Source organism: Rissa tridactyla, chromosome 4 (genome assembly GCF_028500815.1).
Source record: "Rissa tridactyla isolate bRisTri1 chromosome 4, bRisTri1.patW.cur.20221130, whole genome shotgun sequence".
In the NCBI taxonomy this organism is placed as follows: Eukaryota; Metazoa; Chordata; class Aves; order Charadriiformes; family Laridae; genus Rissa; species Rissa tridactyla.
In genome coordinates, this window is record NC_071469.1 from 31,686,826 (window position 1) to 31,703,553 (window position 16,728).

Here is a 16,728-nt window from a genome sequence, read left to right on the forward strand (position 1 = left end):
TCACCCCGCCGCGATGGGCCTACCTCTATGGGTGCGCGGCGGCCATGGGCACCTCGGGGCTGTGAGGTGCCGGCAGGGAGGCGCTGACAGCGCAGGCGGCCGCACAGCGGACAGCGCGCTCACCTCCCACTGGCCCGGAAGTGCTACCGGGCCCGCGCCGGGGACTGCAGCCAATCGCCTCTCACCGGGCTGGCGGTCACGTGACGCCGAAGGGAAGGGGGGGGGTGTGGGTGTGTGTGCTCCGCCATGTTGGTTGCGGGCACGGCGTGCCGAAGGTCCGGCGCGTCGGGCGGGGTAGCGCGCATGCGCGGCGGCCATGGACTGGAAGCGGAGTCTGCGGGACCGCCTGGCCGCTCGTCGCGCCCGTGAGTGCCCCGGGGCCGGGGCGGCGGGCGGGGAGGGTGCCCCCGCTGTGACAAAGGGGTGTGGGGGGGTCGGGTCTGGCGGGGCGAGCGCCGCCGCGTGGGTGTGCAGGCCGCCGCGGGGCCCGACAGGTCTCGGGCTCTTTCTGTGGAGAAACAAACTACCTTATTTTAGGGGTTAGTGGCAGCAGGGGCAGGGCTGAGGAGCGCTGAGGAGCCGTGTGGTGCTGTGAAGGCCGGTTGGTCTGTAGTACGTACCTCTGTGAGGGACGGGAGGTCTGTATTCGTAAGCGAGCCCACAGAGAGCTCACGCGGGCGTATAATGGTATCCCTAATGCTACAGCATGAAAGGTGATGTTTGTGCTGTGGCTCGCAGTAAGCAGCATCTTAATCGATGCCACCACTGTAAAACACGAATGCTGTTGGCTTTGTCAGTCAAACAAGAACACTGCGGCTTTGTCAGTCACAACCCTGTGTCTGTTACGATTGCATACCCTACAGAGAATCAGGTGTGTGCTTTTACTGAAACAGGTGCTTTGTAGATACTCAAATAGAATATATACAAGACATATTGGATGTATCTCTTGTATACATAATAGGCCTTTGTTCCATTCAGTGGAGCATTTTCAGTGGTGCCCAGGGACAGGACAAGAGGTAACAGGCACAAACTTGAGCATAGGAAGTTCTACCTAAACATGAGGAGGAACTTCTTTCCTTTGAGGGTGGCAGAGCCCTGGAACAGGCTGCCCAGAGAGGTGGTGGAGTCTCCGTCTCTGGACACGTTCAAAACCCCCCTGGATGCGTTTCTGTGCCACCTGCTGTAGGTGACCCTGCTGTGGCAGGGGGGTTGGACTAGATGATCTCCAGAGGTCTCTTCCAACCCCTATCATTCTGTCATTTGTTTCCACCTAATATTTGCATTACTAAACAGCACAGTTGTATAAGCCTCAGCGTTGAGTCCTTTTTTCAAGCTCCTTATTACATTAGAACTCTGCTTGGAGTGCAACGCAAAAATTCTTTTCTGTGTTAATCAGCCAAAAAGAGCGAACAAGAGCTAAAAGATGAAGAAATGGAATTGTTCACAAAATATTACATGGAATGGAAAGGAGGAAGAAAAAGCGGCAATACATCATATACGAACATACCACGATTTTACTACAGGGTAAGTGAGGTATACTGGTAAACTTGAGCAAGAGACTGTTCTGTATTATAAAGAAAGTTGTCCTTATTCAAAGAGACGCTTCAGCTTCAGAAGCTTAAGTAGATTGAAATCTAAATGATGTGGATTGCTAAGCATAATTTTTTGTTTTGTACAATTGTGGATTTCAGCAGTTTCAAATAATTACTAAGCATCTCATCAAAGGCTGTGAAATAGTCTCCCAATCAGGCAGTAGGCTTGTCTGTTTACTAAAGATAGGAAGTCCTCTTTCTCTTTCAGAGACACTCCCTGTTTTAATTAAATTTTGACATACCGGTGTTATAAATACGTATCTTCCTGTTTCTGTTTAGACACGATGGGATGGTGCTTCATGAAAATGGTGGGTCATTAGTCTCGCAGACTAAAGATACGTCTGTTGCTTGCATCATCCAGCAGAAACGCTTGTTCCAGCAACTTATGTGTGAGATGAATCAGATTGGGATGGGGAATATGGGAACACATGTTCGACATCTTGATATTGGTGGCACTTGTCAGCTTGACCACTCAGCTGCTGTCTAACCCTGCATAGTCCCATATTCCTTAGAATCATGAGTTTCTGCCATTTAAATTCTCAAAAACCTATGCTTCAGTTGATGAATATGTATGCAACCATCCAAGTTATGGTAGTGCCGTACACTTTTGCATGTAAAGGTTGTCAGAATTTTCATACTGTTTTTCCTTCTGTTTTGTTAGCCAAAACAACTCTAGTGGAAATTCACACAAACACAGTAGTAAATGTCTTTTATGTGTGAGCCCTCCTGTATTGCAACTGTGGGAAAGTGCTTTCTGGATGGGTTGTCAGGTATAAGATAGGTCTCTGTCTCTCATGTTAAAGATATCCTGCTTTAAATAAATATTTCAATATTGAAATAGTTTAAGGCAGCATGCAAGTGATATCCCTGTAGAAGAAGCAGGTTCCATACAGCATTCTGGTAGATAGGTCATTATTTTCTGTTAAGTAAACATCTTCATCAGAGTGTGTGAGTCAGGACTACCCAATGTTGTCCCAAGTCTGGGTTCTTTGCCCTGGTGTGCAAGCCGATAACACACAGAGCAGAGGTATTTCCAAGTTCATTCCATTAATGCACAGAAATGGGGTGCTTGTCACAAGGGAGCACACCTTTGTTTCAAATATTTCCCTTTTTATACACTGTTTATTACATATTCTAACAATTAATACATATTCATTGTTACTCTCTTTAATGACTGGTCAATATTTCTTCTCTTCCTATGTAAATTAGTGCACAGACTCTCTTTTCTTCTTCCATTGTTCTCTTTTGAGTAGGTGATTAATGAGTTGGTGGTCGCCATCTCCCCCTGCCGAAATTACATTTTACCTACTTCTCCTCTAATCTTGGCAGTTCTAGGTGGTTTCTCTCGGTTTGCTGACCAGGCCTACAGTTCATCATTCTCTTGACAGAGATATCCTGCTTATCCACAAGGCTACATTTTCTAATAGTTACTTCCTTAATTTAATCTTAGATAAATCATGCCTAGTTACTATTTCTCTATAAATGATCAAATATGGTTGGGGCCATATAGAGGACTTCTAGCAGCGATGGCAAGTTCCCTTGGTTGCTTCGATTACATGTTACATTTAATTTTGCTAGTTAATATCAGTTTTCCTAGAACACTAAGAGTACTTGCTAGATGTATGGTTTTTTGAATGGTACACACACACGCACACCCCCGCACATCCCCAAAAATTAAAACGCCACAATGTTTCTAGCTGCCAGCTGAAGATGAAGTCTTGCTTCAGAAATTAAGAGAAGAATCTAGAGCAGTCTTTCTGCAAAGAAAAAGTAGAGAGCTGTTGGATAATGAAGAGCTGCAGGTAAGAAAATATTTTCTGTATATCTCGCTAATGACTTCAGACAAGACTTCCTCTTTCTGCAGAGTTTGATTATCTCCTGTCTGTCCACAGGCTGTTGTGGTAAAGGGCTTTGTATTTGGGCACATTGGCTGGTTGTGAAGAAGAGCTTCAGCTAAAGCTGAAGTACTGCATGGTCTTGGGCTGGTAACATCAGTGTAAAGCTTACTCATTATGATATATATGAGGACTAAATCAATGGCTTCTGGTTTTCCAGCACATTTCAACAATTTCACTAGTTGGCCCAGAAGAAGAAATAAGTTCTGTTTATGTATCACTGAGAGAGACTCCAAAGATGGTTGAGTTTACTGCAGTGCAAAGACAAAAGGGATGTGACCCTAGAAATCCTAGTGAGAGAGAGCGCTTGTGTGTGTTTAACACCAGTTGAGAGCAGTGGAAATATCGCTTGCTTGCTTTTCTGTCTGAACTGACGATGTGTACTGAGTAACTAAAACAACCTTGCAGCAAAACCACATTTTTGCTGCATTTCTTAGATGCTCTGTCTTAAGCACATTGACATATCTAGAGAGATATTTTCTTAACCAAATATAAATGCCTTTTAAGAATCTATGGTTTCTACTGGACAAACATCAGACATCACCAATGATTGGGGAAGAAGCAATGATCAACTATGAGAACTTCTTGAAAGTTGGTGAAAAAGCTGGACCTAAGTGCAAGTAAGGCTTTCTTCTCTTGCATATGCTTACTTTGACTAAATCTAAGTGGTGCAGTAACTTTCAGTTGCTAAAATAGATGGAAACTAAAGGTGACATAAAATCATGCGCATGCAGTTATTGATGAACTAGTTGCTTTGCGTCTTTGCAAGGGGGTATTGCCCTCCATCTGTGAGGGAACTTTTTTAGATAGAGATGTCTGCAAGAGGGGTACTGCATCCTTTTGAAGAAGAAATTCTTATCAATATGAGCATTTTTATGATGTGAGTGGCCAGTAAACAGCACATTTTGTATTTGAAGAGGAAATCGTGTCTCCAGTGATAGTGCCCAACCTTCCTTGATGGAAAACTTCCTACCAGATGTTCTGTGTACAGCATACAGTGAATATTCCTTCTTTATGCCCCTGTTGGAGACTGCTGTTGTGCACATATCTTTGTGATTGGGTTTTGGGCAGAAGCAGATTAGTTTTCAGTACTGGCAGTTCCTTTTATATGCGTCTTGTTGTAGAAGACTGGAGGCTATGGAATATATCGTACTAAAGAGAAATTAAATTGAATGAAATCTCTCAAAACTTCCACATCACTGAAGAGTCTCATGAGCAGCAAAGGCAGCTGCTTTTTATTGAGTTTACCATTGTTACTTGAAAGAATCCCACTTGATGGGTGTAGTGTAGCAAATTAATGTCTTTGAACACATGCTGTGTTGTTAAAACAGTATTTTAAAGTGTCTGTAGGTTTTGGGTACTGTAACTGGATCTGTCAATGCAGCATAATCAGATGCACAGAAGTAGCTTTGTGTTTATGTTTTACAGGCAGTTCTTCACAGCTAAGATCTTTGCTAAATTACTCCATAATGATCCTTATGGAAGGATATCTATCATGCAGTTTTTCAATTATGTCATGCGAAAAGGTTAGTTGATGCTTCTTCTGTGTTAATGAGAAGTTTTTTTATTTTCAAGGCTATTTTTGAGCTTTATTAATTACTTGCTGCTCTCTTCACCAGCAGTGAGATCTAGCCATTGATTGCTAATGCCATTTTCCTGGAGGCTTGGGGTCTATTTTTGCTGGTTACTAGGAGGTGGGAGTTCACCCTACCTCTGAAATCCACCTCTCCTCTCAGACAGAGACATCCTTGATCTGTTTGTTATATATATTGTCATTCTGATTTCCTTTATTTAGGTAGTACTGTGAAGAGCAAAACAGTAAAGTTATGTGGCGAGTGTGATTCTAGCCACTGTGATCAGTGTCTGGCAGATAACTTTGTTTGTGGTTTTTCTTCCTACAGAGTGGTGTTATCTGTTTTCTGTCGTTGTCAAATATGTCAGTATGTTCCTGTGCTTGTCACTATAGCCTTACTGTATTTTCAGCTATGTTTTATTATAAATAACCACTTGGGCAGGTTTAATTTTTAAAAAAATCTCTATTACATCTTCTTTAAAAAGGTAAGGATGGCTAGCAGAAAGGAAGGTTGCTTCGTTGCCTTGTCCCCTGGCTACTGTGTTCTTAGGTCTGGTAGAGCCTTCAGGAGGGGCGAATGGCACCTTTCTGCAGAGCAGCTCAGCTTGTTTAACTTAAAATCTTGTGGTGCAAGGGATGAGAGATGCATTGAACAGGAAACCTGGTGAGTAGATGTGCAGAGTAATGGGAGTAACAGTCCCATTTGCAACAAACTGCAAACCCAAAAGCTCCAGGGTAGGAGACTTGTGAAGAAGTCTGTGAAAACTGTATTTGTTTCAAAAAGGCCTAGATGGACACAATGGAGATTCTTTCGGAGCTCTTTATTTCATTTGCTTCACACACAAGTTTTAAATCTTGCGTATTTATGGTGATACCTTTTTTCCTAAAAAAAAAAAAAAAAAAAAAAAAAAAACAAAAAAAAAACCCCAAAAAACACCAAAACAAACCAACCAAACACAGGCAAACAAAAAACCCCACCAGATTTAGAGACTGGAAGCCTTTTGGCCTGTCCCGTCTCAATCAGATTTCATTTTCAGTCTCTGGCCAATGTAAGGTCCCATTGCAGTGTTTGTTTGCAAGTCCCTCTGTGGTTAGTTGAATAAGAATCCTTGTTTTTGTTAGTTTACAGCACTGGAATTGCCTAATAAAGTTAGTTCAGTAGCATGTCTGTGCAGTATCTGAGATCATTTCTATTGTCTGTTGTACAGCATTCCGTATGAGGGCTAAAAACCAGGCCAGGTATTAAAGGAAGAAAAGACTTAAATTCCTATAGGAATTTTCAGTTATTACATTAGATTTGAATTAGTGATTTCTATCTGTATTTACTGCTAAATGTCCTTCACTGTGGCACTGAAGGGAGAGGAAAATAACAGATGAAGACACTTGCTCTGCAGCTGCTTGAGCTGATTCAAGTTGGGGAAGTGCAGTCCCACATTTCACCTTGTTTTGATGAAGCTCACGGTCAAGCTCCAGAGTGGTGCTGCAGCAGGGAAGAGGCCATATCGCCCTGAGCTTAAAACATCTTAAACTGCTGTGCCTCAGGTGCCTGATGGTATTCTCTAATTAGCTGAACTCATTAATGAGCTTTTGGGGGTTTTCTTTTATATGCTTGTTAAAGTTTTAGGAATAGCTGCATGTACTCACATACTTGTGCTGAACATGTAGCATTCTCCTTCCTACTTCCAGCTGGAGGATTTCCTACAGTCCATGGGTTACAGCTTTTCTTCCTCTTTCTTAATGATCTACACAGTCCTTTTGGGAAGGGAGGAGAGAATGGTGAAGTTAACTGAATAATGGTGAAGCATTTCCCAAAGCAACCACCTGCCTCCAGTAATGCTCCCGCTTCAGGAGGAAAGGTGGTCGAGTCTGTGTGCTTTGTCCAAACAAGTCAAGCCTAGTAAAATTGTCTTGAATCACTTCAGGGTGTATGATGCACTTACCTTTAAACTTCAGCCAACAAAAAAACAGCCTCACTCTATAACCTCTGTCAGCTCTGAGTGATACTTAGTCCACTTGAAAAACACTTAACCTTGAAGAGATAAATGTTGCTATGAAGCATGGCTTGTATTTTGTAAGAGGAACTTTTAAACTGTTTCTTTGTAAAATGCAAGTTAAATTTAACATGGAGTGTGTGAATGATTGTTTTTATGCCTAATTCGTAGTCCATCTCTGTTATTGTGTTTTAACAGTGGCCTCAAGCACATTGTCCCATGGACTGTCTGATTAACGCGCCTTCTCATTGCAAAAATAGATGCTTGTGCTATTCTAATTCTCCTGTTGTAACTCAGAAGTGAGGGCAGGACCTTTGGCTGTAGCTGCAGCGTCTCATGCTGCACAAGGGGTATAGCAATCTGACAAGCAATCTGTGTATGACATCGTACAGCTGTTTTTAATGCAGTGAAAAACGTGCTGCCACACTTATCTCTAGGTCAGCGAGAGAGAACGAAGCCATGTGATTCCATGTACCGGATGAAATGTGGTGTCTGCTCAGCCATTTCTCACATGTAGTTATTATAAGGCAGACTTAGCCACACCGTACCATGTATTGCCAGTGACTCTTACCAACTTAGAGACTGAAACGGCGTTTTTAAGCAGGGCTGGTACATACCAGGGTTTTCCTTAAATCTCAGAGAAATGGGAAACGCAGAGGGGCACTTAACGTCTGCCAGTGCCTTGGGGCCTTTAGAATAACTTCAAATTTTGGTAAGGCCTCAAAAACTCCCTAGGTTTCTTGCTTTGTAATTCTGTTTTCTGTTTTACAGTATGGCTTCATCAGACAAGAATAGGTCTCAGTTTATATGATGTGGCAGGACAGGGCTACCTCAGAGAATCAGTAAGTAAATTCTTCATTAGCGAATGTCTGTCTGTACTCAAATGACGGAGCATCAGAAAGGCTCCAATTTTCTTTCAGTCTTATCTCATAAAAGCTTGTATCATAATCTAGATTTGTGGTGAGCACATTTGTTTGGATAAATAGTAATCTCTATATTCTAGAGATTTGGTGGTGAGAGTGCTGCTAACCTTTTTAACATGGGTAATTCGCTGAAAAATAGATTGTAGATATCAAGGTTTCATGCCATTAGCACTTAACCTGATTTAGTAGGATATAGTAGAAATCAGAAAAAGGAGGCTAGAGTGGGCCTCAATGGGTTATTCTCCTGTTCTAGCATGAGTTAATATTATAAAATAAATAAGAACGTTCTAGTTACCACTCTACTTAAAAAATATCTATTAAAGAATATTCAGCAATAGGATAATCTGATTAGGAGTTATGCATTGGTATTTGAAAAAGGTACAGTTGAATGCATTTATATTTATATGTAAATATCATCTACTTTGTTAACATTCTGCTTTATTTGTAGACCATTTCAGTCATGGCATCACATGTGCATATATATGACCTAGGATTTCTTGCATGGAGATAGAAGCTTTTTTTGCCTGCTTTTATGCTCTTTCCTGTTGCAGGATTGTATTTTTAACAAAATATACTTGAAAATCAGGGTGGAATATAGCAAATAAGCAACAGTAGTACTGTTTAAAGCTTGTTTTCTTTTCTTTCGTAATTGTGCAGGATTTAGAAAATTATATTTTGGAGCTCATCCCTACTTTGCCGCAACTGGATGGCTTAGAAAAATCTTTTTATTCCTTCTATGTCTGCACAGCAGTTAGAAAGTTCTTCTTCTTTCTGGATCCTCTCAGAACAGGTAGGTCCATGGTTTCAAAATTCCTAATATGTGGGAGTATTTTCACTTTTAAAATGTTTCCACTGAAGCTGCTTGTTTTTTCAAAGTAATATGTAGTTGTCTTTGTAGGCTTTTGTTCAGCAGTCTTGTATTTGAAGATTAATCTCCTCTGAAGATCGTGAGTCTTTATGTGGGTCTAATAGAATTTTTATGAGATACCCATCGGTTGTGGTACTTTAGAGTTATCTCATAGAAACTGACAAATAAGATGTTACTTCATCATAATGCATCATTATCAGTAGCTAACTTTATAAGTGTTTAGGATGAATAGTAAACACAGCAACTAACAGCAGAACTGCTTGTCAGAACATCCACCAGGCTGTGGAAATGCTCAAGAATGCTTATTGTGATGTGCTGCTTCTCTGATTAAATTTGTGTGCACCATGTAAACTCATTAGAAAAGGTTTGCGGTTATGGCTGCTAATCCTTATTACAGATGTAGCTCCCTTGGACCACAGTTTGCTTTTTCGTATGCCCTTGATTTAAGTCACAAACCGCATGTGTTTTCAGCATCTAGCTGTGCCACTTGAAATCATCAGAGCTGTGTGGGCAGTAGCCTCTGGCAGAGGTAATTACAAGCACGCAGAGAGGGTGTGTGTGAAGTTAAAATGCCATTATTTTGCACAGCTGTTTGTGCAGTGTCTTCACACAAGTGAAAAGCTACACCAGCAGAAGTGCGTTCTGCCACCTTAGCTTTGTGTCACATCTGTAGTTTCTGAAGATGTAAAAATATCACATCACTTAAAACATTTGTTGGAATAACTTTGTTTGGAATAACTCTGTTTTGTTGTATTTGGAATAATTTGTTGGAGTCTCTTAAGTGTGCTTTCTTTGCATTTTTTATTTTACATTTTGCGTTGATGATGAACGCTAACTTTTTTTTTAATCTAGTGTTCTGGCTTTTAAGGCTTCAGGATAACTCCTGCCATTATCAGGCTGGTTTTATTCAGTTGTTTTAAAAGGTATATTTATTTTATCTCTTAAATTACAGCCTTATCCTTGATGTTAGAAGTTGGTTTTGTTTGGTTTTGGTTTTTCAAAAAGGCTTTTTTTTTTTTTTTTTGCTGCTCAGAATACTTCTTTCCCATTTAGGTGGTTCTACTTAAGAACAGTTAAACGGGTATCTTGGCTGGGTGACTGTTAAAATGTGTTTTCCTTTTCTTGTTGCAGGGAAGATAAAGATACAGGATATTTTAGCTTGCAGCTTCCTGGATGACTTACTGGAGGTAAAGATCTCATAGCATACGCTACTGTATCTTAATTTACTCTTTCTGAATTCTAACTTTATGTTTCACTTAGTTAAGGGATGAAGAACTTTCTAAGGAAAGTCAGGAAACAAATTGGTTTTCTGCTCCTTCTGCATTAAGAGTTTATGGTAGGTTCCTTTATATATGAACACTTTCTCCCCCCCCCCCCTTTTTTTTTCCTCTCCTGTCTACCTTGCATGACTTAGTCACATTCTTAGTGTTATTTTTCCTCAGTTTTTATCTCTTTAAATCCTCCTGGTAACTTGTCTTTTCAACTCCTGTAGCCATCCTTTCAGCGTATCTTCCTGACTTTCTTTACGGTTTTGGTTCTCCACTGTTGTTCTTTACCACTGTTTTATCCTCTGTCATTTTGTGCTTGTTGCACAAGGTACAAGATTCCTCTGTAACCTCCCCTTTGACTGTTCTATTCATGCCTTTGCATGACCTTTACCTCTTTTTCATGCTTACAGCAGATCCATTTAAAATAATACGCTCTTAGCCTTCTGCTCCTCTCTCTGTATACACAGCCTTTAACTTTTGAGCTATTACCTTAGAGTAGAACTTGCTAACACCTTGTTATGGGAATCCCGCTTCCCCTCCCCCCATGTTCTGTGCTCATTTATGGTGCTCTATGAATATTACTGTGGATCTAGCGTATTCCCACTTAACTGCATTAACTTTATGATGAAAATCAAATAAATGTTTTAAAAGTGCTAAATTTTCTTTGTCTGTTGAAACAGTTCTTTGCTTATACAGGTATATTATGTTTTGCCATCCATATCTCCTCCCTAGGCCAGTACTTGAACCTTGATAAAGATCACAATGGCATGCTCAGCAAAGAAGAACTGTCCCGGTATGGAACAGGGACCCTGACCAACATATTTTTGGATCGTGTCTTTCAGGAATGCTTAACTTATGATGGTGAAATGGTAATCACATATTTTCACTTCATTCACAATATAAAAGCTTTGGCTTATTGAGACAGGAAATGTCTTATAATCAATTTCTTTAAAATAAATTAGAGTAGCTTGAGGTAAAGTCACTTTTGTTTATCATTGTTCACACAAATGACCATGCAGCAGATTAGAAAATTAATTTTCTTAAAGGCAAAGTGATTGCAGTGTGATTTAAAGACAAGTTGCTTGTTTTGAAAGGCAGAGGTGATACGAAATCCAGGCAGCCTAGGATAAAGCTTCTTGTAGATTCAATAACGTAAAGTGCATGTTGGGAAAAAAAAAAAAAGTAAAGACGTAGCAAGGCTTTTTAGTTAACATGTAATTCTTTAAAGAGAACCAAAGGCAAGTGGCACACTTGAGACTAGGGCAAGTTTGCTAATGTGTCTACTTCTGCATTAAGATGACAGTGGTTTTTGTTCTAAGCTTTCCATAGCTGTGAAAAATGGGAAGTCTAAATAAATTAGAGTTAAAATAAAAACTTGTATCTATATTTATTTTGAAAGCTTTACTTAATGTATTGCTGCTCTTGTTGTCTGCATTCAGGTGACCAAACTCTAAAAGCGATAAATTACAAATTCACTATACAGTCCTTCTGCCGCATTAGCAGTTTTTTGTAGAATCACAGAATCATTGAGGTTGGGAGATTCTCTTAGTTGCCCTTTATTGGACTTTCTACAGTAGGTCCATCTCTCTTTCGTATGGGGGAGACTACAACAGGACCCAGTACTCAGATGTGGCCTCAACGGTGCTGAGTAGAGGAGAAGGCTCACCTTCCTTGACTTGCCAGCGAAGCTCTTCCTAATGCAGCTCAGGACGCTCTTGGCAGCCTTTGCTGCCAGGGTACTTTGCTGGTGCACGTTCAGTTTTGTTGCCTATCAGGACCCCCAGGTCCATCTGTGCAAAGCTGCTTTCTGACTAGTCATCCCCCAGCTTGTGCTGGTGCGTGGGGTTATTCTTCCCCAAATCCAGGATTTTGTATTCCCTCTGTTGTACCTGACGACGTTCCTGTCAGCCCGTTTTCCCAGCCTGCCAGGCTGCCTCTGAATGGCAACACAACTTTCTGGCGTTTAAGGTAGAGAGGGTTATTATATACATAGGACTGAAGGATTTCTGTCCTTGTCACAACTATATTTCGAATGGGAAACCAATAATCAATACTAATGGAAAAGAGAAGTGTGATACTTATTTGTGATGTCTACTAAGGCTTCTAGCACATGACTTGCCAAACTACCTGCTCTGGTCTAAGGATGATATACTTTAATTGGCCATATAGTTCACCATTTGGTAACGGTTGGCTTACTGCCACTGCGCGTTTCATTTGTGGTAATGAAAACCTTTTATATGGCTCTTCTTCACTAGTTGGCTGTGTTCAGCAGTCTAAAGATGTATTAAACATTGTTTAAAAGTATATACCACTTGTTTAATTTGGATGTATGCTTGGAATCCTATTTTACCTCTAAAATGGCAGGATTTCCTATCGTCAGCAGTCATTAAAAACTAACTTTTCTGTTCACGTCGGTGGTAGCAGCCATTTTCTATTTCATGTTGTCTTTTTCAGAAAATAGACTGATCCCCTACAATGAAATAGGTGCCAATTATAAAGTTCCTGCTTGCAAAATCAATTTATAAAGAAGACTGTAATAAACATGATTATATCTACTTTTAGGACTATAAAACCTACCTGGACTTTGTGCTTGCATTAGAAAACAGAAAGGAGCCTGCAGCTCTGCAATATATTTTCAAACTGCTTGATATAGAGAACAAAGGATACCTGAATGTCTTTTCCCTTAATTATTTCTTTAGGGTAAGTCTCTTTATACAGGTAGGCCATTTTCTGTGTTTACAGTGTTATAGCCTGTGTGCTTCTGCATGCAGATCTGCAGGAAATCACTTTAAATTACCAATACCCACTGGGAAGCTAGTAACTACTTCTAAGAAGATTTAAAATATTAAAAAAAAAAAAATATTCCAGAACTTGGAAAGAACTCAAAAGGTATTTTCAACGTTTTATCTGCAGTTGAAATTAACTGTTTTGATTTTGTTTAGGAAAAATATTTTCTACTGATTTTTTTTTAATTGAAATTGACCTGAAACTGCCTAATGCTTATCTATTAAAATCTTTATGATGGTTCTAATTGGTTATTGCCCTTTGTTTAAATTTCCACTGTAATCGTAAAATTCAGTAAAAGAAATGAAAATAATGAAAAGCAGTGATGGGCCTATACAGCTGGGGGATTTTTCATTCAGTGTATTGATTGCAAAAAGCTTCTTGCATTTTTCATATTCTGTATCTTTATCTGTTGCTGCCAGAATAGATTTAAAATAAGCTTTTTTTTTAGTTGCTATTAAAATTAACCTAAGGCTTGTAAAGTCTTCCTCCAAATTGTGGGTTTTGTGTGAGTAGGTTTTTTTTTATTCATCTTCTGGCTTATGGTGGTTTTGGTTCGGGGGGGGTCAGATGTTTTGTTTTATTTTTTTAATAGATACCTGAGGTATCTCATGAAGGGAAATGTCATGCAGTAAAATAGTATTTTTGTTGTGGATGGTTTAGACTGAGTTATGAGTGTGATACTTTTTTCATGGACAAGATCCATCCAGTGATATCTAATCAGACACAGGGACAAGCACTTCAATTTTCTTTATGTGGATCTTTGTATTATAACTGTAAAGATAAACAATGTCGTTGCGCTTAGCCGTATCCTCAAAGTATGATGAACAAGGTACATACTTCATTCAGCTCATTAAGTAAAGCATTCGGGCCTGCTCAAGGCATAATCTTATATCCACATTATTTCTATATTGTAGTAAGTCTCCAGTTGAACATCAGCTTTGACAGTGACTACAACCATATCATTTTGTAAAAATAAGACTTATCTGGAAGACCTTTTCTAAAAAGGAAAGACTTTTTTTTTTTTTTTTTTTTTTTAAAAAAAAAAAAAAAAGGATTCAGGGAGGCCAGGGGCCATATCATCTGTCTGTGACTCTGATTTTAATAAAGGGTAGTAATTTACAGTTTTACAAAAACATGAATTTTAGTGTTGTCACAGTAGATAAGCGATGCTAATATGAAAGCAATTTAGCAAGGTAATTCTGCATAAGCTACTGCGCCACAGCTATTTCTGTGCATGTCTCCAGTTACATGCTTAGTCTGTGCCTTAGTTACTGAAAAGATTCCTCGAGTACAGCAGACGCTTGATCATACTCCAAAATGTGTCCCTCCTATAAACTTCTGGAAATGGAATGTTCCAAGTTTTCCTTGAAATCAAGAATGGTTCTTTTGACTCTGTGAATAATCGCTTTTCTGCTAGCGTAAGCGTGGGTAGGCCTGCCCCTACAGAGGCTTTGCTGATACAGCTCTGCTGACAAGGCTGTGCCGCTTGAGCTAGTGAAACAAACAGTTTTGTTCATAGCTGTTATTTGCAGGTAGAGGTTTGGTGGTGGAGTTGTTTAAATAGTACCACATTAAAAGAACTAACAGTAGGAGATACTGTGTTGCTCAAAATGAGAAATGGCCATTTCCAGCATGAACCAGGAGAACCCTGGCCAGTACCTGAACCTTCCAGTACCTGAAGGGGGCCTATAAGAAAGCTGGGGAGGGGCTGTTTGCAAGGGCATATAGCGATAGGACGAGGGGCAATGGTTTTAAACTAGAGCAGGGTAGGTTTAGACCGTACGTTAGGAAGAAGTTCTTTACAATGAGGGTGGTGAGACACTGGAACGTGTTGCCCAGAGAGGTGGTGGAGGCCCCATCCCTGGAGACATTCAAGGCCAGGCTTGATGAGGCTCTGAGCAACCTGATCTAGTCGAAGATGTCCCTGCTTACTGCAGGGGGGTTGGACTAGATGACCTTTAAAGGTCCCTTCCAACCCAATACATTCTATGATTCTAACCCTTCCATGCATGGACAAATGCTCAAACAGAAAAATACATTGTCTCCCTCACACTATTATTTGATCAACCAGAATACAGGTTGCATTTTCAAAGTAATTGAAAGTGGGAGTAGCCACGCTGCTTCATCTGTCTGCTGGTTGGTCTTTTCCCTTCTCTCTTTCCCCAGTCTGTATTTCACACTTTGGCAGAAAACTGAACCTTCCGGTTTGAGTGTATCGCTATCTTAAGCTTTGAATGCTGAGCTGGTAATATTCAAGTGTCTGCATATCCCATTTGCTGGGTGCTCAAACGCTGGTCATAATGAAAGCTGGATTCTTATCATCCTGACTAAGAACTGGGAACCTGGAGATGGGTATCGTTGATTATGCCTTAACTCACCCCGCCTCACTTGTGCAGGAGAATTGGTTGCAAGCTGTACCGTGAACGCTTTGGCACAGGGCAATACAGCTTAAGGTGCAGAAGCATCAAAGTTTCATACAGTGTCAGTATCAATACTGCACTAACTATTCCTAACTTTTCTTCTATTTCTAGGCTATTCAGGAACAAATGAAAATCCATGGACAAGAACCAGTTTCTTTTCAGGACGTCAAGGTTAGTCTTACTGAATAGAGTACTACATGAAATATTTGAATAAGCCTTTGCTAATTTACTCCTGTTACATCATAGTTTCTAGGTTGTTGTATATTTACTTGCAGAGTAGTAGAGATGATTTGACTTGTCCTGCTCATAGGCTTGAAAATGTCTTTCTCTTCACCAGTTGCTGTGTAAGAAATCTGGTGTGCAACTGTTCTAGTAGTTTGCTTACTAACAGACAAAGTACCTGTTAAATACATGTTGCTTGATGCTCCAAGGTACTTGGTATGTCTATTTTATGATTCAGGATCATCCCTTGGGGTGGGGGGGTGGGACTGGTGACTGAAAAAACCTGTCTATAAAACTCTTTTTATTACTGCCTACTTTACGCTTAGCAGTTTTAGTACTTCAAAAATAAAATAACAGGAGCTTCTATAAAACTTAGCTCCTACAAGTGCACTGAGTTTCACGTTGCTGCTTTGAGGCCACAGCCTCCCCAGAAAAGCCAATCCTTATTTGAGATGCGGGAGCTGAGCACACTGCTCCTATCTGTAGCCAATTATTGTGCTTTGTATCTTAAATGGTTTGGGACTTAACAGCTATTTTTGTAAATCGATGTGGATGGCACTAGTTACTCAATCATTCTGTATATGGTATAAAGTAGCCATTATTCTGCTCATTAATGTGTGGGGTTTTTTCCCCTATTTTTATACTTTTTTTTTTTTCATAGGATGAAATCTTTGATATGGTAAAGCCTAAGGATCCTTACAAAATCTCCCTTCAAGACTTAATCAATAGCAGTCAAGGAGACACTGTTACCAGCATTCTCATTGATCTGAATGGGTTCTGGACATACGAGAACAGAGAGGTCCTTGTGGCAAGTGATAATGACAACGCTGCTGATGTTGATGATACGTGACTTTGAACAGGAGCAGACTGTGTCCATAGAGATATCTCAGTCTGATGCACCAACTATTGGAAGCTGGAAACATTCGTTATCTGAATCAATGCCTTTTCCCTTCCATTTCCCTCCCTTTTTCCCCCCTGCCCCCCCATTTAATATAAAATGTGGTACGTAACAGGAATTGCAGAACTAATTTCTGAAACTAAAAAAGCAAGTGTTGTTTAGGAGGTAAAAATGATCTTCTTTTTTTTTTAATAAACACTTTTGGACTTTTTCCCCTGTGTACCAAGCCCTATTCTTATTTGAATACCCTATTCTGGAATGTGAATTTATCCTGGAAGAAAGGATGTGGTT

The 16,728-nt window shown here is 40.1% G+C and overlaps 2 protein-coding genes across 3 annotated transcripts in view; one reads left to right on the plus strand and one right to left on the minus strand.

Moving 5' to 3' along the window:
- Positions 1–147, minus strand: part of PRORP (protein only RNase P catalytic subunit) — a 54,537-nt gene extending 54,390 nt beyond the window's left edge. The window contains exon 1 of the mRNA XM_054197809.1: positions 24–147. The gene's annotated coding sequence lies outside the window, so the exon portion shown is untranslated. The remainder of the gene's footprint in view (positions 1–23) is intronic.
- A 93-nt stretch (positions 148–240) lies between these two features.
- PPP2R3C (protein phosphatase 2 regulatory subunit B''gamma) lies at positions 241–16,681 on the plus strand. Of its 2 annotated transcripts, XM_054200702.1 has the most exons (13): positions 241–365; positions 1,397–1,524; positions 3,290–3,394; positions 3,995–4,107; positions 4,916–5,013; positions 7,823–7,893; positions 8,632–8,764; positions 9,974–10,029; positions 10,103–10,178; positions 10,843–10,979; positions 12,673–12,810; positions 15,429–15,488; positions 16,201–16,681. In XM_054200702.1, the coding sequence occupies exons 1-13, from the start codon at positions 317–319 to the stop codon at positions 16,387–16,389; spliced, it is 1,353 nt and encodes a 450-aa protein (XP_054056677.1). In that variant the 5' UTR covers positions 241–316; the 3' UTR covers positions 16,390–16,681. The 2 variants fall into 2 exon arrangements, with proteins under 2 accessions (XP_054056677.1, XP_054056678.1); XM_054200703.1 differs by lacking the exon at positions 12,673–12,810.
- Positions 16,682–16,728: the final 47 nt, after the last annotated feature.